At 36.6% G+C, this 27,744-nt stretch overlaps 1 protein-coding gene across 1 annotated transcript in view; it reads right to left on the bottom strand.

The window, feature by feature from the left end:
• NUDCD1 (NudC domain containing 1) overlaps positions 1–27,744 on the bottom strand; it is an 80,735-nt gene that overhangs the window by 11,413 nt on the left and 41,578 nt on the right. The window contains exons 7-8 of the mRNA XM_030304304.2: positions 25,222–25,366; positions 20,103–20,228 (exon numbers count right to left, since the gene is read on the bottom strand). Of these exons, the coding sequence (XP_030160164.1) occupies positions 20,103–20,228; positions 25,222–25,366 (271 nt within the window). The remainder of the gene's footprint in view (positions 1–20,102; positions 20,229–25,221; positions 25,367–27,744) is intronic.

The raw sequence follows: 27,744 nt of genomic DNA, 5'->3' as shown, positions 1-27,744 counted from the left end.
AGGAGAAATAGATAACCTCAGTAGTCCTGTATCTGTTAACAGGATTGAATTTATTGTTAAAAACCTTCCAACAAAGAAATCTCCAGACCTAGAATGCTTCACTGGTGTGTTTTATCAAACAAAGAAACAATATCAAACTGTTCCAGGAAACAAAAGAAAGGAACAACTCTCAACTTATTTTATGAGGCCAGCATTACTCTGAGAGCCAAAGATATGACAAGAAAAGAAAAGAGAAACTATTATTCCTGATGAATGTAATGCAAAAAATCTCAGTAAAATATTAGTAAATCAAATCCAGTAATAAGTAAAAAGGATAACATCATGACCAAATATAGTGTATCTTGGGAATTCAGGGCTGATTCAGCATTCAAATTATCAATCAGTGAAATTCAGCATTATCAACAGACCGAAGAAAAATATTTTAGCCTCCATTTATGATAAAAATGCTTAGCAAACTAGAAATTAAAGGCAACAGCCTCCCTGAGGAACCTAGAATTAACACTGTACTTTATGGTAAAAGACCAAATGCTCCTCCCCACTAAGACTGCTAAGAGGAAAGGGTATTTGCCCTTATTACTCCTAGTCAGTATCATGCTGGAAATCCAAGCTATTGAAGTAAGGCAAGAAAAAGTAGGAAAAAGCATACAATGGAATATTACTCAGCGATCAAAAAGAATTGAAATCTTGCCATCTGCAACAATGTGGATGGAACTGAGTGTATTATGCTAAGTGAAATAAGTCAATCAGAGAAAGACAAATATATGATTTCACTCATATGTGGAATTTAAGAAACAAAACAAATGAACACAGGGGAAGGGAAGAAAAAATAAAAGAGAGGAAGGCAAACCATAAGAGACTCCTAAATACAGAAAACAAACTGAGGTTGCTAGAGGAATACTGAGTAGGGAGGATGGGCTAAATGGGTGATGGGCATTAGGGAAGGCACTTGGGATGAGCACTGGGTGTTGTATGTAAGTGATGGATCACTAAATTTTTCTCCTGATACAATTATTACACTATATGTTAACTAAATTAGATTTAAATAAAATATTGAAAAGCATAAATAATTATCAAGAGATTCTAATACTATCATGAGAAAGTGAAACCAGACTTTTTTAGATGTTATCCTAAATCACTGTTTATACACAATTCCTTTAGCTACTCTTAGTTTGCAACCTTTGAATAGAATTATAAGCCTATTTTCCTATCATGGCCACTGACCAACTGAGGAGGGATCAAACATCTTTTAGTGGCATTTTTTTTTTTTTTTTTTAGTGGCATGATCTACTTACCTATGGGGAATACTAGGCAGGCTGGAATTTATTTTTTTTTTTTAATTTTTTTCAACGTTTATTTATTTTTGGGACAGAGAGAGACAGAGCATGAACGGGGGAGGGGCAGAGAGAGAGGGAGACACAGAATCAGAAACAGGCTCCAGGCTCTGAGCCATCAGCCCAGAGCCCGACGCGGGGCTCAAACTCCCGGACCGCAAGATCGTGACCTGGCTGAAGTCGGACGCTTAACCGACTGCGCCACCCAGGCGCCCCTGGAATTTATTAAGTAAAGTGAATATTATACAATCTCTTACTACACAGAGAAGAATTCTAAATTATTTACTTCATCTAAAGGGTATGTTTTGTCTTACAGTATACTATTATTTGCAGTTAGTATCATCAGACTAGTTAATCTTGATTTTAAAACTTCCAGAAACTTGGTTTTGAGTATATTTAAAGCATCCAAAGCTTATTTCAAGAATAACTTGTTCACTTTTTATGGGCAGATCTACAAACTACTGAAATATATGCATTATAGGAAAGTATAAAATTGAAAGTGATGGGCCTACAGTTAGAATTATAGATAAAATATAATTTATTTGACAATACAATGACAACAGAATAATGAATTTTGCATTTCTTATTTTTGAAATGGTGCAAGATTTTAGAAATTTGTCTCTAAATTAAATATGCTAGATTAACACAGAGTCAGGTTTTTTTTAATAGCTATTCACAAATTTCTCAGGCATAAAATTGTTTAAATGCTTTATGATTTCCATGAAGATCACTCTAAAGTTGCCGTGTTTTCCCCATTAATGTTGCTCATTTCGTTTAATTTGGGATGACTATAATATTTAAGGCAGAATGTATAGAAGATGCCTAGAATGGTAATAAGGGATATTTGCAATTACTAAGGTCTTTCTAAGCGCCAACCCCTGTGTAGGTGGCTTGAAATATATTTTACTCATTATAATAATTGTGAAATAAGTACTATTATTATCATCATATTTATAGAATAAGATAGGGGCTAAGTATCTTACCCAGAGTCATCTCAAAGAACATAAAAGGAAATGAGGTAAGTTCTACAGGAAAGGTATCAATTATTGATGCATCATTTCTTTTTATTAACACTGGAGAAAGTTCTCTTTGAATATGGCATACAGTACAGCATAGCTCGTTTTGTGCTTCACAGATGCAGCTTTTTTTGTTTTTACAGCGCAAAGTTTGTGGCAACCCTGTGCTGAGCAAGTCTATTGGCACCATTTTTCCAACAGCATTTGCTCAGTGTCTCTTAGTCACCTTTTGGTAATTCTTAACATGTCAAACTTTTTTATTATTACTGTATTTGTTATCATCATCTGTGATTGGTGATCTTTGATGTTAACTATTGTAATTGTTCTGGGGTGCCACAAACCCCACCCATACAAGATGAACTTAATTAATAGGAAGGCATCTTAAAGGCTGAGAAAGGCCAAAAGCTAGGCCTCTTGCCCCAAATGGTTAGCCAAGTTGTGAATGCAAAGGAAAAGTTCTTGAAGGAAATTAAAAGTGGTACTCAAGTGAACATACCAGTGATAAGAAAGCAAAGCAACCTTAACTGATAGAAAGTTTTAATGGTATGGATAGAAGATGAAACCGGCCTCAGCATTCCCTGAAGCCAAAGCCTAGGGAGACTCTTAACTCTCTGCAATTCTTTGAAGGCTGAGAGAGGTAAAGAAGCTGTAGAAGAAAAGTCTGAAGGTAGCAGAGCTTGGTTCATGAGGTTGTTTCATAGGTACCTTAGTCATCTGTGTGTTTTCTTTAGAAAAATGTCTGTTCAGGTCCTCTGCCCAGTTTTTAAAACATTAGTTTTTTGGTGTTGGGTTCTAGGAGCTCTTTATATATTTTGGATATCAATCCCTTATTGGATATATCATTTACAAATATCTTCTCCAACTCAGTAAGTGACCTTTCATTTTGCTGATGATTTCCTTTGCCATGCAAAAGATTTTTAGTTTGATGTACTCCCAATTGTTTACTTTTGCTATTGTTTCTCTTGCCTGAGGAGACAGATTGAGAAAAATATTGCTAAGGCTGATACATAAGCCTTTACTGCCTATGTTTTCTTTTGGGAGTTAAATGGCTTCAGATCTTATATTTACGTTTAATTCATTTTGAGTTTTTTGTGTATGGTGTAAAAAAAATGGTCTAGTTTCATTCTTTTACAATGTAGTTTTCCCAGCACCATTTATTAATTTTCCCCATTGTATAGAGAATATACATATTCCCCATTTGTCATATAATTTGTCATGTATTAATTGACAAGATCAGCTTGGGTTTATTTCTGGATTCTCTATTCTGTTCTACTAATTTATGTATCTATTTTTGTGCCAGTACCATACTGTTTTGATTACTATGGCTTTGTGTAGTATAGTTTGAAATCTGGGATTGTGACACCTCTAGCTTTGTTCTTTCTCAAGAATACCTGGGCTATTAGTAGTATTCTGTGAATCATACAAATTTCAGGATTTTTTTGTTCTAGTTCTGTAAGAAAAATGCTATTGGTACTTTGATAGGCATTTCACTGAATATCTAGATTACTTTGAGTATTATGGACATTTTAACAATCTAAATTCTTCCAATCTGTAAGCATGGTGTATATTTCCATTTCTTTGTGTTTTCTTCAATTTCTTTCATCAGTGTTCTATAGTTTTTAGAGTACAGGTCTTTCACCTCTTTAGTTACATTTATTCCTAGGTATTTTATTATTTTGGTGAGAGTTTTACCTTTTTTTTTTAATTGAAGTACAGTTTAACATCTAATGTTCTATTAGCTTGAGGTGAACAACATAGTGACTTAACAAGTCTTTATGTTATGCTATGTCTACCACAAGTGTGGCTACCATCTGTCACCATACAGTGTTATTACAATAGCATGGACTATATTCCTTATACCTGTACCTTCCATCCCCATGATTTATTCTTTTCATAACTAGACCTGTTTCTTCCACCCCCTTTCACCTATTTTGGCCACCCCTCCCCTTTTCACCAGTTTGTTCTCTGTATTTACAGATCTGGTTTTGCTTTTTACTTATTATATATTATATATTCTACATATAAACGAAATCGTATGGTATTTGTTTTTCTCTGTCTGACTTACTTCATATACCCTCTACCAATGTCCATCCACATTGTCAAAAAATGGCAAAATTTCATCCTTTTTCTAAGATTTTTTTAAGTTTATTTAGTGAAAGAGCAAGCAAGGGAGTGGTGGCAGAGAGAAGGGGAGAGTGAGAATCCCAAGCAGGCTCCACACTGTCAGTGCAGAGCCTGATGCAGGACTTGAATTCATGAACCATGAAATCATGACCTGAGACAAGGTTGGATGCTCAACTGAGCCACCTAGGCACCTTTTAAAAATTTTTTTTTTATTTTAGAGAGAGACCACAAGTGGGGAAAGAGGGGAAAAGGGAGAGGAAGAGAATCTTAAGCAGACTACATGTTCAGCACGAAGTTCAATTTCACAATCTTGGAATCATGACCTGAGCTGAAATCAAGAGGTGGACGCTCAACCAACTGAGCAACTCAGGTACCCCCAAGATTTCAAGATTTCACCCTTTTTTATAGCTGAGAAATATTCCAGTGTGTGTGTGTGTGTGTGTGTGTGTGTGTATTCACATACCACATCTTCTTTGTCCATTCTTCTATCGATGGACACTTGGGTTGCTTTCGTATCTTGGCTATTGTAAAAAATAATGCAATGAACATAGCGGTGCATTTAACTTTTTGAATTAGTGTTTTTGCTTTCTCTGGGTAAATATCAGTAGTGGAATTACTAACTTTTACTTCTTCCTTATCAATTTGGATGACTTTTTCTTTCTTTTGTTTGTCTGACTGCTGCAGCTAGAATTCTCAGTACTAATAAAAGTGGCAAGAGTGGGCATCCTTGTCTTATTCCTGATCTTAAAGGAAAATTTTCAGTTTGAGTATGTTAGCTGTGGCCCTGTCATATATGACATTTACTCTGTTATGTTCCCTCTATACCTAACTTCATTGAAATTTTTTATCATGAATGGATGCTAAATTTTGTCAACAGCTTTTTCTGCATCTATTAAGATGATCTTAGGAGGAAGATGGCGGCGTAGGAGGGCGCTGGGCTCACCGCGCGTCCTGCTGATCACTTAGATTCCACCTACACCTGCCTAAATAACCCAGAAAACCGCCAGAAGATTAGCAGAACGGAGTCACCGGACCCAAGTGCAGAGGAGAGGCCCACGGAAGAGGGTAGGAAGGGCGGCGAGGCGGTGCGCACTCCACGGACTGGCGGGAGGGAGCCGGGGCGGAGGGGCGGCTCGCCAGCCAAGCAGAGCCCCCGAGTCCGGCTTGCAAAAGCGGAGGGGCCTGACGGACTGTGTTCCGACAGCAAGCGCGACTTAGCGTCTGGGAGGTCATAAGTTAACAGCTCTGCTCGGAAAGCGGGAAGGCTGGAGGACAAAGGGAGGGTGAGCTGCGGAGCCCCCGGACGACAGAGCTCAGTTTGGCGGGGAACAAAGGCGCTCGCCAGCGCCATCTCCCCCGCCCATCCCCCAGCCAAAATCCCAAAGGGAACCGGTTCCGGCCAGGGAAATTGCTCGCTCCGCGCAAACACCCAACTCTGTGCTTCTGCGGAGCCAAACCTCCGGCAGCGGATCTGACTCCCTCCGGCTGCCACAGGGCCCCTCCTGAAGTGGATCACCTAAGGAGAAGCGAGCTAAGCCTGCCCACCCCCCCCCCGCCGCCGTGCACCTTGCCTTCCCACCCCAGCTAATACGCCAGATCCCCAGCATCACAAGCCTGGCAGTGTGCAAGTAGCCCAGATGGGCCACGCCACCCCACAGTGAATCCCGCCCCTAGGAGAGGGGAAGAGAAGGCACACACCAGTCTGACTGTGGCCCCAGCGGTGGGCTGGGGGCAGACATCAGGACTGACTGCGGCCCCGCCCACCAACTCCAGTTATACACCACAGCACAGGGGAAGTGCCCTGCAGGTCCTCACCAATCCAGGGACTATCCAAAATGACCAAACGGAAGAATTCCCCTCAGAAGAATCTCCAGGAAATAACAACAGCTAATGAGCTGATCAAAAAGGATTTAAATAATATAACAGAAAGTGAATTTAGAATAATAGTCATAAAATTAATCGCTGGGCTGGAAAACAGTATACAGGACAGCAGAGAATCTCTTGCTACAGAGATCAAGGGACTAAGGAACAGTCACGAGGAGCTGAAAAACGCTTTAAAGGAAATGCAAAACAAAATGCAAACCACCACGGCTCGGATGGAAGAGGCAGAGGAGAGAATAGGTGAACTAGAAGATAAAGTTATGGAAAAAGAGGAAGCTGAGAAAAAGAGAGATAAAAAAATCCAGGAGTATGAGGGGAAAATTAGAGAACTAAGTGATACACTAAAAAGAAATAATATACGCATAATTGGTATTCCAGAGGAGGAAGAGAGAGGGAAAGGTGCTGAAGGGGTACTTGAAGAAATCATAGCTGAGAACTTCCCTGAACTGGGGAAGGAAAAAGGCATTGAAATCCAAGAGGCACAGAGAACTCCCTTCAGACGTAACTTGAATCGATCTTCTGCACGACATATCATAGTCAAACTGGCAAAATACAAGGATAAAGAGAAAATTCTGAAAGCAGCAAGGGGTAAACGTGCCCTCACATATAAAGGGAGACCTATAAGACTCGTGACTGATCTCTCTTTTGAAACTTGGCAGGCCAGAAAGAATTGGCACGAGATTTTCAGGGTGCTAGACAGCAAAAATATGCAGCCGAGAATCCTTTATCCAGCAAGTCTGTCATTTAGAATAGAAGGAGAGATAAAGGTCTTCCCAAACAAACAAAAACTGAAGGAATTTGTCACCACTAAACCAGCCCTACAAGAGATCCTAAGGGGGACCCTGTGAGACAAAGTACCAGAGACATCACTACAAGCATAAAACATACAGACATCACAATGACTCTAAACCCGTATCTTTCTATAATAACACTGAATGTAAATGGATTAAATGCGCCAACCAAAAGACACAGGGTATCAGAATGGATAAAAAAACAAGACCCATCTATTTGCTGTCTACAAGAGACTCATTTTAGACCTGAGGACACCTTTAGATTCAGAGTGAGGGGATGGAGAACTATTTATCATGCTACTGGAAGCCAAAAGAAAGCTGGAGTAGCCATACTTATATCAGACAAACTAGACTTTCAATTAAAGGCTGTAACAAGAGATGAAGAAGGACATTATATAATAGTTACAGGGTCTATCCATCAGGAAGAGCTAACAATTATAAATGTCTATGCGCCGAATACCGGAGCCCCCAAGTATATAAAACAATTACTCATAAACAGAAGCAACCTTATTGATAAGAATGTGGTAATTGCAGGGGACTTTAACACCCCACTTACAGAAATGGATAGATCATCTAGACACACGGTCAATAAAGAAACAAGGGCCCTGAATGAGACATTGCATCAGATGGACTTGACAGATATATTTAGAACTCTGCATCCCAAAGCAACAGAATATACTTTCTTCTCGAGTGCACATGGAACATTCTCCAAGATAGATCATATACTGGGTCACAAAACAGCCCTTCATAAGTTTACAAGAATTGAAATTATACCATGCATACTTTCAGACCACAATGCTATGAAGCTTGAAATCAACCACAGGAAAAAGTCTGGAAAACCTCCAAAAGCGTGGAGGTTAAAGAACACCCTACTAACGAATGAGTGGGTCAACCAGGCAATTAGAGAAGAAATCAAAAAATATATGGAAACAAACGAAAATGAAAATACAACAATCCAAACGCTTTGGGACGCAGCGAAGGCAGTCCTGAGAGGAAAATACATTGCAATCCAGGCCTATCTCAAGAAACAAGAAAAATCCCAAATACAAAATCTAACAGCACACCTAAAGGAAATAGAAGCAGAACAGCAAAGGCAGCCTAAACCCAGCAGAAGAAGAGAAATAATAAAGATCAGAGCAGAAATAAACAATATAGAATCTAAAAAAACTGTAGAGCAGATCAACGAAACCAAGAGTTGGTTTTTTGAAAAAATAAACAAAATTGACAAACCTCTAGCCAGGCTTCTCAAAAAGAAAAGGGAGATGACCCAAATAGATAAAATCATGAATGAAAATGGAATTATTACAACCAATCCCTCAGAGATACAAACAATTATCAGGGAATACTATGAAAAATTATATGCCAACAAATTGGACAACCTGGAAGAAATGGACAAATTCCTGAACACCCACACTCTTCCAAAACTCAATCAGGAGGAAATAGAAAGCTTGAACAGACCCATAACCAGCGAAGAAATTGAATCGGTTATCAAAAATCTCCCAACAAATAAGGGTCCAGGACCAGATGGCTTCCCAGGGGAGTTCTACCAGACATTTAAAGCAGAGATAATACCTATACTTCTCAAGCTATTCCAAGAAATAGAAAGGGAAGGAAAACTTCCAGACTCCTTCTATGAAGCCAGTATTACTTTGATTCCTAAACCAGACAGAGACCCAGTAAAAAAAGAGAACTACAGGCCAATATCCCTGATGAATATGGATGCAAAAATTCTCAATAAGATACTAGCAAATCGAATTCAACAGCATATAAAAAGAATTATTCACCATGATCAAGTGGGATTCATTCCTGGGATGCAGGGCTGGTTCAACATTCGCAAATCAATCAACGTGATACATCACATTAACAAAAAAAAAGAGAAGAACCATATGATCCTGTCAATCGATGCAGAAAAGGCCTTTGACAAAATCCAGCACCCTTTCTTAATAAAAACCCTTGAGAAAGTCGGGATAGAAGGAACATATTTAAAGATCATAAAAGCCATTTATGAAAAGCCCACAGCTAACATCATCCTCAACGGGGAAAAACTGAGAGCTTTTTCCCTGAGATCAGGAACACGACAGGGATGCCCACTCTCACCGCTGTTGTTTAACATAGTGCTGGAAGTTCTAGCATCAGCAATCAGACAACAAAAGGAAATCAAAGGCATCAAAATTGGCAAAGATGAAGTCAAGCTTTCGCTTTTTGCAGATGACATGATATTATACATGGAAAATCCGATAGACTCCACCAAAAGTCTGCTAGAACTGATACATGAATTCAGCAAAGTCGCAGGATACAAAATCAATGTACAGAAATCAGTTGCATTCTTATACACTACTAATGAAGCAACAGAAAGACAAATAAAGAAACTGATCCCATTCACAATTGCACCAAGAAGCATAAAATACCTAGGAATAAATCTAACCAAAGATGTAAAGGATCTGTATGCTGAAAACTATAGAAAGCTTATGAAGGTAATTGAAGAAGATTTAAAGAAATGGAAAGACATTCCCTGCTCATGGATTGGAAAAATAAATATTGTCAAAATGTCAATACTACCCAAAGCTATCTACACACATTCAATGCAATCCCAATCAAAATTGCACCAGCATTCTTCTCGAAATTAGAACAAGCAATCCTAAAATTCATATGGAACCACAAAAGGCCCCGAATAGCCAAAGGAATTTTGAAGAAGAAGACCAAAGCAGGAGGCATCACAATCCCAGACTTTAGCCTCTACTACAAAGCTGTCATCATCAAGACAGCATGGTATTGGCACAAAAACAGACACACAGACCAATGGAATAGAATAGAAACCCCAGAACTAGACCCACAAACGTACGGCCAACTCATCTTTGACAAAGCAGGAAAGAACATCCAATGGAAAAAAGACAGCCTCTTTAACAAATGGTGCTGGGAGAACTGGACAGCAACATGCAGAAGGTTGAAACTAGACCACTTTCTCACACCATTTACAAAAATAAACTCAAAATGGATAAAGGACCTAAATGTGAGACAGGAAACCATCAAAACCTTAGAGGAGAAAGCAGGAAAAGACCTCTCTGACCTCAGCCGTAGCAATCTCTTACTCGACACATCCCCAAAGGCAAGGGAATTAAAAGCAAAAGTGAATTACTGGGACCTTATGAAGATAAAAAGCTTCTGCACAGCAAAGGAAACAACCAACAAAACGAAAAGGCAACCAACGGAATGGGAAAAGATATTTGCAAATGACATATCAGACAAAGGGCTAGTATCTAAAATCTATAAAGAGCTCACCAAACTCCACACCCGAAAAACAAATAACCCAGTGAAGAAATGGGCAGAAAACATGAATAGACACTTCTCTAAAGAAGACATCCGGATGGCCAACAGGCACATGAAAAGATGTTCAGCGTCGCTCCTTATCAGGGAAATACAAATCAAAACCACACTCAGGTATCACCTCACGCCAGTCAGAGTGGCCAAAATGAACAAATCAGGAGACTATAGATGCTGGAGAGGATGTGGAGAAACGGGAACCCTCTTGCACTGTTGGTGGGAATGCAAATTGGTGCAGCCGCTCTGGAAAGCAGTGTGGAGGTTCCTCAGAAAATTAAAAATAGACCTACCCTATGACCCAGCAATAGCACTGCTAGGAATTTATCCAAGGGATACAGGAGTACTGATGCATAGGGGCACTTGTACCCCAATGTTCATAGCAGCACTCTCAACAATAGCCAAATTATGGAAAGAGCCTAAATGTCCATCAACTGATGAATGGATAAAGAAATTGTGGTATATATACACAATGGAGTACTATGTGGCAATGAGAAAAAATGAAATATGGCCTTTTGTAGCAACGTGGATGGAACTGGAGAGTGTAATGCTAAGTGAAATAAGCCATACAGAGAAAGACAGATACCACATGGTTTCACTCTTATGTGGATCCTGAGAAACTAAACAGGAACCCATGGGGGAGGGGAAGGAAAAAAAAAAAAAAAAAAAGAGGTTAGAGTGGGAGAGAGCCAAAGCATAAGAGACTGTTAAAAACTGAGAACAAACTGAGGGTTGATGGGGGGTGGGAGGGAGGGGAGGGTGGGTGATGGGTATTGAGGAGGGCACCTTTTGGGATGAGCACTGGGTGTTGTATGGAAACCAATTTGTCAATAAATTTCATATATATAAAAAATAAAAAAATAAAAAAATAAAAAATTAAAAAAAAAAAGATGATCTTAGCATTCTTATTCTTCATTTTGTTGATATGGTTTATCTCATGTTGACAGATTTGTAGATAATAAGCCATTCTTGCATTTCTGGAATAAATCCCACTTGATCATGGTGAATGATCCTTTTAAGGCATTGTTCAATTTGATTTGCTAATATTTTGTTGAGGATTTTTGCAGCTATATTCATCAGAGATATTGGTCTAATTTTCTTTAAGGGTCTTTGCCTGGTTTTGGTATCAGGGTAATGTTAGCCTTATGGAATGAAATTTGTAAACATTCCTTCCTCTTCTATAATTTGGAAGTTTGCGAAGAGTAGGTATTACTTTTTCTTTAAATTTTTGGTAGATTTTACCTTTTGAAGCCATCCATTCCTGGACTTTGGTTTTTTGGTTAATGATTCAATTTCACTACTAGTTATTAGTCTGTTCAGATTTTTTTCTTTCTGATTCAATCTTGGAAGATTGTATATTTCTAAGAATTTACCATTTGCTAGGTTATTCAATTTGTTGGCAAATAATTTTTTGCCATCGTCTCAGTCCTTTCTATCTCTGTGGTGTCAGTTTTAACTTCTCTTTAATTTCAGATTATTTGAGTCCTCTTTTTTTTCTTGATGACTTTGGCTAAAGGTTTATCAATTTTATCTTTTCAAAGAACGAGCTTTTTGTTTCATTGGTCTTTTTTTTATTCTCTATTTTAATTGTTTCTGCTCTATTCTTTATTACTTTCCTTCTACTAACTTTGGGCTTTTTCTTTTTCTTGTTCTTTTAGTTGTAAGGTGAGATTGTTTGATATTTTTCTTGTTTCCTGAGATAGGCCTGTATCACTATAAACCTCTCCCTTAGAACGGCTTTTCCTGCATCCCAAAGATTTTGAACCATTGTGTTTCTATTTTCATTTCACACAAAGTACTTATTAATTCAAAGGGGAAGATGATAACTTGGGAGCAGGGAAACCAGGTGAATACCACCCAATTAAATTTCATGCCATAATAGTACGGAAAATTGCCATGAAGTTCTCCTTCACGTTAGACACTAAAAAGGAAATGTCATTTATGTGGTATTCCTGGCAAAAATGTAGCCAGTGAATCTGATCTTGAGGAAATATTGGAGACAGTCCATAAAAGGTACAAAATAAAGTCAACAACATAAAGACTGGGTAACTGGATGTTCCAAATTAAAGGAAACTAAAGAGACATCACAACTAAGTGCAATAGGTTTCCAAATCAGGGAAAAAAAATTGCTATGAACTATGTTAGATAAAAGTATTATATCAAAGTTAAATTTCCTGACTTGTATTGTGCTTATATAAGAAAATGCCTTCATCCTTAGTGCACATGTGAGATATTAGGGATGAAGGGACATGGCATGTGCAACTGTTCCTATATATTTTAGCAAAACGGAGGTAGAAAAACAAAGAAAAAATAAATGTGACAAAATGTTAATAAGTGCTAAAATCTAAGTGAAGGATATTTTTATGGGCTAAGCTGTATCCCTCCCAAAGTCATATGTTTAAGTCCTAACCCCACAGTACCTCAGAATGTGATGTATTTGGAGACAGAACCTTTAAAAGGGTAGTTAAACTGAGTCATTAGGGTGCGTCTTAATCCAATATGACTGGTGTTATAAGACATTAGGAAACAAACACATGCAGGGGGAGGACCATGTGAAGACTAAGGAAGACAGCTATCTACAAGCCAAGGAGAGAGGCTTCAGAACAATCTAAACATGCTAACACCAAGATCTCTGACTTCTAGCCTCCAGAATTGAGAGACTATAAATTTCCATTGTTTAAGTCACTCAGTCTGTGGTACTTTGTTATGGCGGCCATAGTAGCAAAATTGTATAGCTTAAATTTTTTTGCACTATATCAAATTTGACCAAGTATTAGAAATTGATACCCCAGGGAATGTAAGAACATAAAGGGATCCTGAGACCAAAAAGCTTGAGAACCATAGGCTTAGATACTTTTTATCTAAATAGTATTTCCTTTCTAAATGTATTTCTAAATACATTCTTTCTAAATGTATTTCCTTCCTCTGACCTTCTGATCTCATCCTTAATATCTTTTGGAAAGAATTAGTGTATCAGATACTTGCCTTTTGTACTAGCTTTCATAATGACATTAACTTAAAAGAATTATTTCCTCTTTGCAACTCCTCTGCTTCCAGTCTTGATGGCTTTATTTATCTATAAGTTGCAAATACTTTTTTCAGCTATTTTAATTTTCTGTTTTAAGCAGTATATGATGAGTACCATCTCAACTGATCTTAGAAACTCACTGTAATTTAATTTTTAAAAATATCCTATCACCTTTTGATTGCTCAAGCCTGTTTAATTTGATCACTACAGATTACTACAAACCACATATGTAATTTTGAATTTTCTAGTAGTCACATTAAAAATAAAAACAGGAAAAAGGAGTCTTAGTAATATATTTATTTAACCAAACATATAAAAACTATTATCTCATAAAAATTCATATAAAAGTGTTAACGTATTTTATATTTTTTATTCTAAGACTGCAAAATCTGGTTGTGTATTTCACACTCATAGTACATCTCAATTCAGACAAGCTACAATTTCAAATGCTCAATAACTACTAGGTGGCCAGGGGCTAATATTTTGTATAGTACAGATCTAGAGAGAAGCAAAAATAACTCATCAACTGTATTTGAATTCTGACTTGAGTTTTAATCAAGTGACCACATCTTATTACTTTCCTTTCTCAAATTTAAAATTTAGTATTTCTCTTTTATTGTGCTGCTGCATATATTCCTTCACTATTTTATTTTCAAAATGCTAAATTCTAACCCTGATTCCCATTTCTTTCAGGGAACTTCTATTTTGAAAAATCGGTCATTTACAATATAGAGTTCTGACCTTTTTTTCTTACAGTATTGTTTCCTAAAACTATAAGGACATATACTGACCTTTCCATGTACAGCCAAAGTCATGAAAAATGAAATCAAGAGAGAACTTGGAGTAAACACTGCAGAAAGAAGTACAAATTGTTGATAAAGTACTATTTGATTCCTAGAATGGATGTAGCAGTGAACATCTGAAATATTATAGCCTCCTTTGTTTCCTTCTTCCAATGACAAGCCAACTGGTACCCCCCTGGGTACACCAAGAAACTACACATTTGACCAGCTACCACCATAAGGGCATTGCACTAACAGAATGAAACCTAACCCAAGTCTTTCTGTGAAAAAGGCTTATTTGCTTGGCCTGGAACCTCAGCCCCAGACTTTTAATTTAATATACAGGGGCTTACTGAGATACTCTTGGAGACGGAGACCAGCGGGCATTATTGCACTATCCCTCTGCATTCTTCCAGAGTGCCAGGATCCCCCGGAAAGATACTTGTACATTTTCTTGGCACCCTGATTTTCATGGCTGCCACCCAGGGGACACCTCTAGTTTACCTGGTTCTGGCAGACAGTGGGACTTCTGGTTATGACTATATATTTTGCATACCTTAAAAGCTGTTGCCTGAGGCTTCCAATCAGTCTGAATGTAGGTGCTGACTGAGATCCTCCCCTTAGGGACACTGACAGTTCTTGGTATACCCCTAAATGCTAGGAGCCACTAAAAGTAAAATAGGCTGCTTGGAATATCAAAAAAGTTTGAGAGAAAACCAAGAGGTAGGGAAGAGCTGAACAATAAGGTTCACTTCCTACAATAGATCATTCCTTCAAGACCTGGAAAGTTGGCTGTTTTACCTAAGGCAGAGAAACCAATACAGAGTGAGGAAAATGAAGAAACAGGAATATGTTGCAAAGAGGAAAGAACAAGATAAGACCTCAGAAAGAGATCTTAATGAAATGGAGGTAAGTGGTTTGTTTACCCAATGAAGAGATCAAAACAGCAGTCATAAAGATATTCACTAAGCACAGAAGTATGGATAAACAAAGGGAAAACCTGGGGAAGGAAGGGAAGGTTCAGGAAGCCCAGAAGGTTGGGCTCCAGAAAGTTTGAAGTAATATCAGCTCAAAAAGACCTACACCAAGACATGTCATGTTTAAAATGTCAAAAGTTAAAGACAAGGATAGAATCTTGAAAGCAGGAAAAGAAAAACAACTTGTTATGTATAAGGGACCGCCACCACCCCACCACAACTATCAGCAGTTTTTTTCAGCAGAAACTTTGCAGGCCAGAAAGCTGTAGCATGATACACTCAAAGTGCTGAAGGAAAAAACACCTCCAACCAAGAATACTCTACCTGGCAAAGATATCATTCAGAATGGCAGGAGAAACAGTTTTCCAGAGAAGCAAAAGGTGAAGGAATTCATCAGTCCTAGACTGGCCCTATAAGAAATGTCAAGGGACTTCTTTAAGCTGAACAAAAAGGATGCCAAATAGTAACAGAAAACCATATGGAAATATAAACCTCACTGGTAAAGGTAAATGCACAATAACTTTCAAAATCTAATGTGAAGATAGCAAGTTAATCACCTAGAAAGGTAGCATAAAAGTTAAATGACAAACGTTGCAAAAACGCAACTACAGTAATTTATTATGGGATACACAAGATAAAAAAATATAAATTGTGACATCAAAAACATAAAATGTTTCAGGGAGTAAAAATGTATAGCTTTAAAATGCATTCAGACTTAAGCTGTTATCAACATAAAACAAATGGTTATAAATCTAAGCTTTTAAATATAAACCTCATTGGGGCACCTGGGTGGCTCAGTTGGTTAGGTGTCTGACTCTTGATTTTGGCTCAGGTCATGATCTCAGCACACAGCCTCTCCTTGGGATTCTCTCTCTGCCCCTCCCCTGCTCGTGCACATGCTCTCTCCCTCTCAAAATAAATAAATAAACTGAAAAAAAAAATGTAAACTTCATGATAACCATTAAGCAAAAACCTACAGTAGATACATAAAAGATACATAAGAGATAAAGGAGTTTAAGCATACCACTATAGAAAATCATCAAATCACAAAGGAAGACAGAGAAGGAATAGAAAAACTACAAAACAGCCAGAAAATTAAGTAGCAAAATGGCAATAAGTACACACCTATCGATAATTAATCTGAATGTAAATAGATTAAATTCTCAATACATAGAGTGACTGAAAGAAAAAAATAAGACCCATCTATATGCTGCCTAGAAGAGACTCCCTTCAGAAGTAAAAACACACAAAGTTGAAAGTGAAGAGACCGCAAAAGATATTCCATTCAGTGGAAAACAAAAGAAAGCTGGGGCAAGCTATACTTACATCAGACAACAGACTTGAAAGCAAAGAATGTAATAAGAGGCAAATCATTAAATAATGATAAAAAGGTCACTCTAACAAGAGAATATAACATTTGTAAATATTTACGACACCAACACAGGAGCACCTAAATATATAAATTTGCTTTACTGCAGGTAAACTGCAGGGATGAGGTTTACTGCAGGGATGCAAGGAGGGTTTAATATCTGAAAATTAATGAGATATTCCACATTAACAAAATTAAGAATAAAAATTCTATGATCATGTCAATACATGCAGAAAAAAGCATTTGACAAAATTCAACATTTACAAAAACTCTCAAAAAGTGGGTACAGAGGGAATATAACATAATAAATGCCATAATATGACAAGCCCACAGCTAATATAAAACTCAACAGTGAAAAGCTAAAAGCTTTTCCTCTAAGATCATCAACAAGAAAAGGATGCCCACTCTTACCACTTTTATTCAACATAGTATTGGAAGTCCTAAGCAGGGCAATTAGGTAGGAAAAAGAAATAAAAAGGCATCCAAATCAGAAAGGAAGAAGTAAAACTATCACTATTTGCAGATGATGTGACATTATACAGAAAACCCTAAAGACTCTACTAAAAAAATGATTACAATTAATAAATTCAGTAAAGTTGCAGGATATAAAGGTAATACACAAAATGCTGTTGTGTTTCTATATATCAGTTACATACGTACAGTATGCATACATACTGCTAGAAAGAGAAATCAACAAAACAATCTCATTAACAATTTCATCAAAAAGAATAAAATAGGGATACATTTAACCAAGGAGGTGAATAACTTCTAAACTGAAAACTGTTAAAACTCCAATGAAAGAAACTGAAGACAAAAATAAATGGGAAGATATTCCACATTTATTTATTGGAAAAAATTGTTAAAATGTCCATATTACCAAAGCAATCTACAGAGTCAATAAAACTATCAAAATTCTACATGGCACTTTTCCAAGAAACAGAACAAAATCCAAAAATTTGTGTGGAACCAGAAAATATCCCAAATGGCCAAAGCAATCTTAAAAAACGTTTCCTAAGTTCAAACTATACTACAAAGCTATAGTAATCAAAACAGTATAGTACTGGTATAAAAATAGACACAGAGTCCTGGGGCATCTGGGTGGCTCAGACAGTTAAGCATATGACTTTTGATTTTGGCTCAGGTCATAATCTCATTGTTTGTGGGATCGAGCCCTGCATAGTACAGAGCCTGCTTTGGATTCTCTCTCTCCCTCTCCCCCCCCCCCCCCAAAAATAAGTAAATATTTAAAAAAGTAAAAAATAAGAAATAGACACAGAGTCCAAAGGAACAGAGAGCCCAGAAGTAAACCTATCCATACATGGTCAATTTATGATAAAGGAGCCAAGAATATACAATGGGGGAAAGGACAGTCTTTTCAACAAATGGTTTTGGGAAAACTGGATAGCCACATGCAAAAAAACAAAACTGGACCACTATCTTTATATCATACACAAAAACGCACTCAAATGGATTAAAAAGTTGAACATAAGGCCTGAAATTCCTAGAATAAAACAGAGCCCATGAACTTCTTGACTTCAGTCTTGGCAATGGTATTCTGGAACAAAAGCAACAGAAGCAAAAGTAACAAGTGGGACTATTTCAAACTAAAAATCTTAACAGCAAAGGAAATGGTCAACAAAATGAAAACGCAACCTACTGAATGGGAAAAAAAGATATTTGTAAATTATATATCTGGATAAGGGGTTAACATCCAAAATTTATAAAGAACTCCTGTAACTAAATAGCAAAAAATAATGCAATTAAAAAAAATGATTAGAGAAACTAAACAGACCTTTTTCCAAAGAAGACCTAAATATGGTCAACTTGTACATATATGAAAAGGTGCTCAACAACAGTAAGCATCAAGAAACGTAAATCAGGGGTTCCTGGGTGGCTCAGCTGGTTAAGCATACAACTCTTGATTTCGGGTCAGGTCATGATTTCATGGTCATGAGACCGAGCCCCATGTTGGGCTCCATGATGGGCATGAAACCTGCTTAAGATTCTCTCTCCCTTCCTCTACATCTCATATCTGATGGTGGCTGGGGGATGGATTAAGGGTGTCAAAGGCATAATCTTCCATTTATTATAAATAAGTATAGGGGATTATAATTTATAGCATGATGACTATTAGTTAATACTGTACTTAATATATGAAATTGTTAACAGAGTAGACCTTAAACGTTCTCATTATATGAGAAATAATTTATAGGTATGTATGGTGAGAAAATTTAATTAGACTTATTATGTGGTCATCTTGCAATATATACAAACAGCAAATCATTGGTGTCATCTTGCAATATATACAAACAGCAAATCATTGGAGTTAAACCAGCAATTAACACTGAACTGTGACTAAACAGTTTGAGTATGTGCAAAATGCTGGAAATGTTTTATCAAACATTGTCTCTAAAAATTATGGTACAATGAGGGATTATATGTACATTTCTTAACTTTCTGATGATAGAACCTACTTATAAGAGAAATCTATCATGCATGCTCTTTAGGAACACATTTTATGAAGAAGTAAGGTCACACAAGTCAGTCAGAAACACCAAAATAAATAAATGAAAAAATTCTTCACAAAAGAAATAGTCAAAGGTAATATCATGAAATAGTCAACAGTCAACAGCAAAAAAAACCAGACTAAAAATCCTGTATCTTGCACACCAATTAGTAAAGATCAAACATAAAAACGAAAGGACAGGTAAAGATGCAGTGAAATAGGTAATAACTGCAAACATTATTAATGAGAATATACAGTGGAAATCGACTTGTCAGAGTCTTAGTCCAGGACTCATTAATTTGACTTCTGTAACTCTATTAGATAAAACCCCTGAATACAGAAATGGCTTTACATAAGAAGGGATTCTTAAAAAATAGCATATAAATAATGCAATTGGAAAAAATTTACTGAAGATACATACTATAATCTCTAGGACAACCACTACATATACATACACACATGAACACCAACAATAACATTGTATAGTATTACCTAGCTGTTAAACCAGGTGAGAACATAAAGAAATATGTCATAATTTCAAATGAAAAAATGAGGTTATTATAAATTAGTTGTAACCACATATAAAAACCTAAACAGAAAAAAGCTTACCACAAGATATCAAATATGCAACAGTACCAAAATAAGGCAACAGTGTTTCATTAGGGATGGTGATATAAACTGCCACTTCATGAAGTAATGAGTTTTAGATGATAGCCACCCAACCCCAAACACCAAATATTATAAAACAGTCAACAGTAAAAAACAAACCAAAAACAAAAACAGACTAAAAATCCTGTATCTTGCACACCAATTTGTAAAGATCAAACAAAAAGTTCAAGGGTTTTCTTGTCATTTACTTTGCTGTTCAGCTTTGCAATCAAGCCAGGTTTGCAAATTATATATGTGGCCAGTTAATTATTATCTCCTATAACTTGTACTTATTCATAAATTTTTAGAAATATGATGATCAAAAACTTACCACATGAGTAGTTTTTAATGTAATGCCATCAAATCTGCATAAACTGGAGCTCTCTTCAAAGAAAATATCACATTCTTCTAACTCTTGAGCATTACAAGGAGGTTTCTCTTTATCTGGATTTGGATTCTTAGGCCAGAAAACAAAATAAACAAACCATCAACAATAAGAGAATGGGTTTCTTCATACTTAAAATATCAAGATTACAACAGTAATTAAAAACTAAATTTCAGACCCATGACTGATAAATCCTAATCAACAAAACCCAGAAATGACAGAATGATGAAATCACCACAAAGACATTAAAACAGTTATTACAAAATCAAGGATGTACAGAAAAATACATATATGTTGAGAGAGGTATGGAAGATATAAAAAAAAGAACCAAACTGAACTGCAAATATGAGAATATAATATCTGAAGTGGAAAGCAAAAAAAGATGGGATTGACAGCTAATGAGACACGGCAGAAGACCTGTGAGCTTGAAACACGGCAAGAGAGTCTATCTAAAATGAAACACAGAGAGGACAAAAAATAAAAACACAACTGCAATGACCTGTGGAACAAATATCAAATGGTATAACACATGGGTAACTAGAAGAGGGCACGAAGAATGGAAAAACAAAATTGAAGAAATGGTCATTAAATGATGAAAACTGTAACTCTATAAACTGAAGAAGGTCAAAGAAACATCTAAAAAACCCACTGCAAATCACATTATAATGAAATTGCTGCAAACTAGTAATAAAGAGAATATCTTAAAAGTAGTGAGAAGAGGAAAAAACACATTATGAACAGAGGAACAAAGATACAAATGACAGCCAACTTCTCATCAGAAACTATGCAAGCCAGAAAACAATGGAGTATAACAGAAGTTCTGAAAGGGGGAAAAATCCTATCGACGTTGACTTATATACTTACCAAAAATATTAAAAAAGGAAGACAACCTAAGTATTTTTACAGCAAACAAAAGCTGAGAAAATTCACTCAGTAAACCTACACTACAAGAAATGCTAAAGGACACTATTCAGCCAGGAAAAAAATGACAACAGATGGAAATATGAATCAACACAAAGAAATGTAGAACAGAGGAAATGTGTAATATGTGGGCCAATGTAAGACCCCCCCCCCATATTTTAATCTCTTTAAAAAAGAACTGACTGATTAAAGTTGAAATAATAACGTTATTGAGTTTATAACATGTAAAAATAAAATGTCTGATGAGAATAACAGAAAGGATGAAGAAATGGAAATATATTGTGAAGCTCTTTAGTTACAGTGAAATGATGTAATAATTTTTGAAGAAAGATGGTGATGAGTTAAAGATGTACAGTGTAAACTCTAGAACAACCACTAAATACACACATACACACTAATACAAAAACTAAGGTGTAGCTAATAATAAGCCAAAAGTAGAGATAAACGTAAGGTACTTTTAATATGTTCCATTGCTTAAATGCAAGAAGTACTCTCTGGCCTTATATCCCTCACAGAGTACAAGGATCACAATGCTGAAGTGATAAATTGCACATATACATGCATTATGAATTATGTATACACAAGTATGTAACAGAACCATAATTCTACAACTGACCAAATGTCCACACACCTCGTTTGCCAAAATGCAGTCATGTTATTGAAAACTTGATGAAATGACCTGAGAAAATCTCTGAAACTAAATCTCTGGAGTTATAGAAGTGATAGAAGATGAACCTTGTCCATGTCCACCTGGGATTTGGAGCCACCTAGTTTAGTCAGCCTAAATATCAATGGAAACAAGTCTGGTTGCTATGATTGGCTGGGAAGGCAATATCAGCAATTAGCTGGGGCCATTTTTTCAGCGATTCAAAAATATATATATGTCCAGTAGCATAGAGAAGGCACCCTCTGCACTCCTCCCTCCTTTCCCTTTTCCATTAACTATATGTTAAAGACAAGAGGACAAAAATGAAAAGTTCAGGACTATCAGGGCGCCTGGGTGGTTCAGTTAAGTATCCGACTTCACCTCAGGTCATGATTGCACGGTTTTTGGGTTCAAGCCCTGTATTAGGCTCTGTGCTGACAGCTCAGAGCCTGGAGCCTGCTTCAGATTCTGTCTCTGTCTCTCTCTCCCCCTCCCCTGCTGTCTCTCAAAAATAAATAACATGTTAAAAAAAAAAAAAAAGTTCAGTACTATCAAGGCAGCCAGAATTTAACAGGACAAGTTTACAGAGAAAGGGGAACAGCAGAGAAGAGAACCCAAGATTCTGCTACTTGTCTTTAGGCATTTACTGATTTTCAAGCTGTGCTGGAAAAGACAAGTGGAAAGAAGCAGGCAAGGGGCTCAAAAGCTGAGTGCTGATATTAATAAAGTGCTTGGGAGACAAAATTAGAGATCAGAGCCCACACCAGAGAAGCCCTGGTAAACATCCTAGACTTTCAGTTGAGATTCATGAAAAGTTCTGCCCTAGTAGAAAGAACAAACAAGGAATAAATATCAGCCACATAAAATACTGAAATACAGCACCAAATCAAATCATCCTTAATGGGATTAAGAAGACAGGCTGAAATTTTGGAGGAGGTAGGTCAAGTAGTGTTTGGAATAAAGTATATAGCATTAAATGCTTTCAACAGAAAAGTAGGTTAAAAAAAATCAATCATCTAAACTTTCACTTTTAAAAATAGAGCAAAATAAATCCAAAGTAAGCAAAAAGGAGAAAATAATCAATGTAATAACAAATGAAACTGGAAACTGAAAAAAAGCCAAAGGAAACAGATGCCCAGTATAATCCTGTATTTAATAAAGAAATTAAATTCATGGTTAAAAACTTCCAAAAAAGAAAACTCCAGTCCAGACAGTTTCACTGGAAAATTCTATATTTAAAGAAATAATGCCAACTCTACACAATCTCTTCCAGAAATAGAACAGGCAGGAAACACTTCCCTTTTCATTTGACATCAGCATTACCCAGATACCAAAACTGAATAACGACAGTAAAAAGAAAAAACAAAGACTACAGACCAATATTCCTCACAAATATAGATGCAAAACTCCTCAATAACATATTAGCAAACCCAAACTGGTAATACCTAAAAGGGATTATACATCATGACCAAGTAAGGTTTACACCACAAATGAAGTGTATTTGACAAAATTCTATATGGCCTTTCATGATTAAAAACTCAGTATAATAGAAGAAAATTTCCTCAACATGACAAAAATAATCCATACTTAACAGTGAAATATTCATTTTTCCAAGCTTACAAATAAGGCAAGAATGTCTGCTTTCACTATTCACCATTTCTATTTTACAATGGATTAAAGGTTCTAACCAATGCAGAAAGATAACAAAAAGTATAAAGATTTGAAACACGCAAGACAGCCTTCAGCTGCAGATAACAAGATTCTATGTTTTTCCCAAATACACTGGTGTTCAGACATAAATAACTTACTCATATATACCAATATTCACTTGAAATAATCAAGTTTAAAAGGCAGTTAGCAGCAATAATCTACAATATCATAACAAGCCCCACTACTGTAACTATATGATTATATCCCAGAGCCCTATCACAAAAATACTTGCTGAATGAATGAACATAGGGCAATGCAGTCTGCATGGGCTTGTTTTAACACCAGGGCTAGGAGATCAAAGTTTCACAGTCTTACAAATGCTTTCCAGTGATCCTGAAATTTTTTTTTCAACATTTTTTACTTTTGAGAGAGTGTAAATGGCTGGGGGGGGGGGGGGGGGGCGAGGATCTGAAGCAGGCTCTGTGGTGACAGCAGTGAGCCTGATGTGGGGCTTGAACTCAAGAACCGTAAGATCATGACCTGAGCCGAAGTAGAGCACTCAACTGACTGAGCCACCCAGGTGCCCCCTGAAATTTTTAACTATTGCTGGCAGACATGAAACTTGGTTTCTCCATTTTGGCCATGTTTTCTTTTGACAGAGACATTTACTTTCTTTTTTTTTTTTTTAATTTTTTTTTTTCAACGTTTATTTATTTTTGGGACAGAGAGAGACAGAGCATGAACGGGGGAGGGGCAGAGAGAGAGGGAGACACAGAATCGGAAGCAGGCTCCAGGCTCTGAGCCATCAGCCCAGAGCCTGACGCGGGGCTCGAACTCACGGAGCGCGAGATCGTGACCTGGCTGAAGTTGGACGCTTAACCGACTGCGCCACCCAGGCGCCCCAGAGACATTTACTTTCAATATTCTAATTTCCTTTCCACTTTAGGATATAATTAACCCTATAGTATAAACTACCTCCTAACAGTTTTTTCCTCATCACTCTAACTCCAAATGGCAATAAGTCAGACATTGTACATGTGCTGATATAATTTTTGGTGAATAAACATATAACTGAAATTCTGGTATAATGTTTTATTCAATTAAAAAAAATTTTTTAATGTTTATTTTTGAGACAGAGAAAGAGCACGAGCAGAGGAGAGGAGGAGACAGGAAGACACAGAATCTGAAGCAGGCTCCAGGCTCTGAGCTGTCAGCACAAAGCCCACACGGGGCTTGAACCCACGAACCATGAGATCATGACCTGAGCTGAAGTTGGACACTTAACCAATTGAGCCACCCAGGCACCCCTGCTTTATTCAAATTTTTAACATTATCTTAAAAGTTATCAGATTGGAACATTTTCAACAAAATGTCACAGTTGAATGAGTAGTGTATTATCACTGTAATCATTACAATGAATTATTTTGTCAATCATAATTAATTGTAGTATATATATACCCCCGTGATATCCTAAGATAACCTAGAAAATTTTATGATGACAAGAAGATTATTGGCATAGGTATACAGTAAAATCCTAATTTTGTCCCTGCCAATATTGGTCTGATTCTTCTAAAGGAGAATATATATGTATCTGTGTGTGTGTATACATATATATAAATATACACATGCACATCCACCTTATACAGCAATCCTACACACACAGATATGTATTCACATAGTGTAAGGAATGAATATTAGAATTTTAACCTACATTCAAACACCAGTCTGTGCCTCATCTGTGTCTCTAACATTAGTAAATGTAAAATAATGTTTGAAAAACATGGAACAACCCTCACATAACATACTTCCGGGCCTTTGGAAAGTCACCCTACTATTACAATTGCTTACCAGTTCTTCAGAGGTCAAATGCATCAAACGTTCAGCTATAGCAGCACACTGGGCTGAGTCTCTTATAAACTCTCCTTGTTTATCACCAACCACTAGCTCTGGCCATGTTAGTCCTTCATTCTTTTTAATCAAGAAAATCTCCAAGCTAGAAATTAAAAGAAGTTACTTGTAACATGCTTAATGTTACATTAACCAACTATACAAATTATATAACCAACACCAACCAGAAGAATCTTCCATTGAATCTACCCACCCTGGTGTCCAGAAGATACCAAAACTTGTGTTCATTTTGGTATTGCATATGATGGAAAATCTATAATCCAAGGGTAATAATTTATACTTACTAAACAGTCAAGAAAGTACCACTGGAAATGGTATGCCACATGACTTGATGAGAAGAGTGACTGGCAAGAGTAAGACCACCTAGAAAATACGGTTGTAGTCCAGGTATGCAGTGTATTACTGAACTTAAGAGACAGAAATGCAGGCACCAAGATTCTGAGATATTTTACTAGGGAATGGTGGTGGTAACGAGGATGGTGGTTGGGGCGGGCACGTGAAATTAACTGACTATAACTAAAGGTACTTCTTTATGCATGAGCCAATAATTAGCTTCATTTTCCTAAACTAGTAGCCATAATATATATTAATGTAAACATCAGGCAGGTTAGATCAGTTCTTAAAATACAGATTTTAATGAATTGAAAAGAAAGTAGAAATTATAAAATAATTAAATTTGGTAACATAAGAAAAAAGTTGTTAATGTGGTCTGTATCAAATGAAAACCTAATTCTGTACATTTAGGCCACTGAACAAATTCCAAATACACTAAAAGGGGCCTATCACGGAATACTGAGATTAAGCTTTCATGTGGCAGGAAAGAGAATGAGAGCTGAGCCGGGGCAGACCGTGGACATAGGAGCACAGGGAGTTGCCCCATGTGCCTCTTGAATAGGAAGAGAAATTCAAGTAATAAGCTGCTTTAGGGTACAGCCGTTGCTAGAACACAGAGAAAAGTGGGGTGGTGGTAGCTGTCCCATAGGAAAGCAACCCTTCCCATGTGCCACCTTTGGTACACGTGTGCCATACTAACCCATGCCCTGGAACACAACTGCAAGGAAATAATTGCAAGGACACAATAATAACTATAATCATAATTATCAAATAGAACATGCAAACTTATCAGTTATTTTTCAAGGCTGTTATTATCTTCACCTCATGAATTAATTACAGCACTTTTAACTTTTTCTGAAACTACTTATTTTGAGACGACGCAAAACATCTTTTCTATGTAATGAGTTCCTATCATTAGCATTAAAAATTACCATCATAATCTATTCTCTAAAAGAGAGCTAATCTTGAAAAGGATGATGATGATGAAGATAATAATCGCGACAGCAACTCATACTTATCTAATGCTTCCCATATGCCAGGTGCTGTCTTAAGCACTTTACATGTTTTAACTCCTGATTGCTCACCACAACCAAATAAAGTAAGTACTATTTTCATCTTCATTTTACAAAGTAAGAAAAGAAAAGCACTTAGAGGTTAACTTGCCAAGGTCATGAGTTAGTAAAGCAAGTGTGGCTCCAAGTCAATGCTCTTCACTACTGCACTATTCTGCCTCTCTGAATAAATACATGTAAACATTAAAGAAATTTTACCATGACCAGAATGTACAAATACTGTTTTAGTCAGCTGCTACCTAAAGAAGTTAAAAACAGTTCACACAATGTCAGTTATAGAGAATTTCTGAACCATCGTTAAGTTTGCATGCCTAATCAATGCAATCCTTTAAGCACAACTGCATTTCTACATTTTAAAATTAGGATCATGTCCTACCATCCAGCCAAAAAGAACATATAACCCCATACATTAATAACCTACAGACTAGTTAACAAATCCTTCCAAAGTGAGAAGGAACATTAACCATTTGAAAATGAGAAATATGAATAATTTAATCAAGCACAGAAAATCATGTTTTTAAACCAATGACCCCACCTACACATCACTGTAATTATCCTTTGTAATGTAAAATAGTAATCAAGTACCTCAAATTTAATGGGAAAACAACACAGGTTTATGCTCATGTATTAAATGCTGAAACTATTTGTGTGAGGTCCAGCTATTCTAAACCTTTGCTAAGTTACTGTTTGATGACCTACTTTAACAGTATGTTATAGCTGCTTTGCCAATTTATAAATGCTACCCTCAATCTCTCTCATGGACATAAAATATGTTTAAGTAGAATATAAAATGTTTCTTAAAGAACCGTTCACATAACTAAGCTTTTAAAGTATATTAAAAAGTGTAAAGGGAATCAAGGGTACACTTATCATGATGAGCACTGAGTAAAGTAAAAAGTTGTTGAATTATTATACTGAACACCTGGAACCGATATAATAGCATATGTTAATTATACTTCAATAAAAAATAAAAATAGGGATGTCTGGGTAGTTCAGTTGAGCGTCTGACTCAAATTCAGCTCAGGTCATGGGATTAAGCCCCATATCAGGCTCTGCA

This window comes from Lynx canadensis, chromosome F2 (genome assembly GCF_007474595.2).
Source record: "Lynx canadensis isolate LIC74 chromosome F2, mLynCan4.pri.v2, whole genome shotgun sequence".
Lineage (NCBI taxonomy): Eukaryota > Metazoa > Chordata > Mammalia > Carnivora > Felidae > Lynx > Lynx canadensis.
The sequence above is the reverse complement of the archived record's forward strand: the minus strand, read 5'-3'. Positions and strand labels throughout refer to the sequence as shown.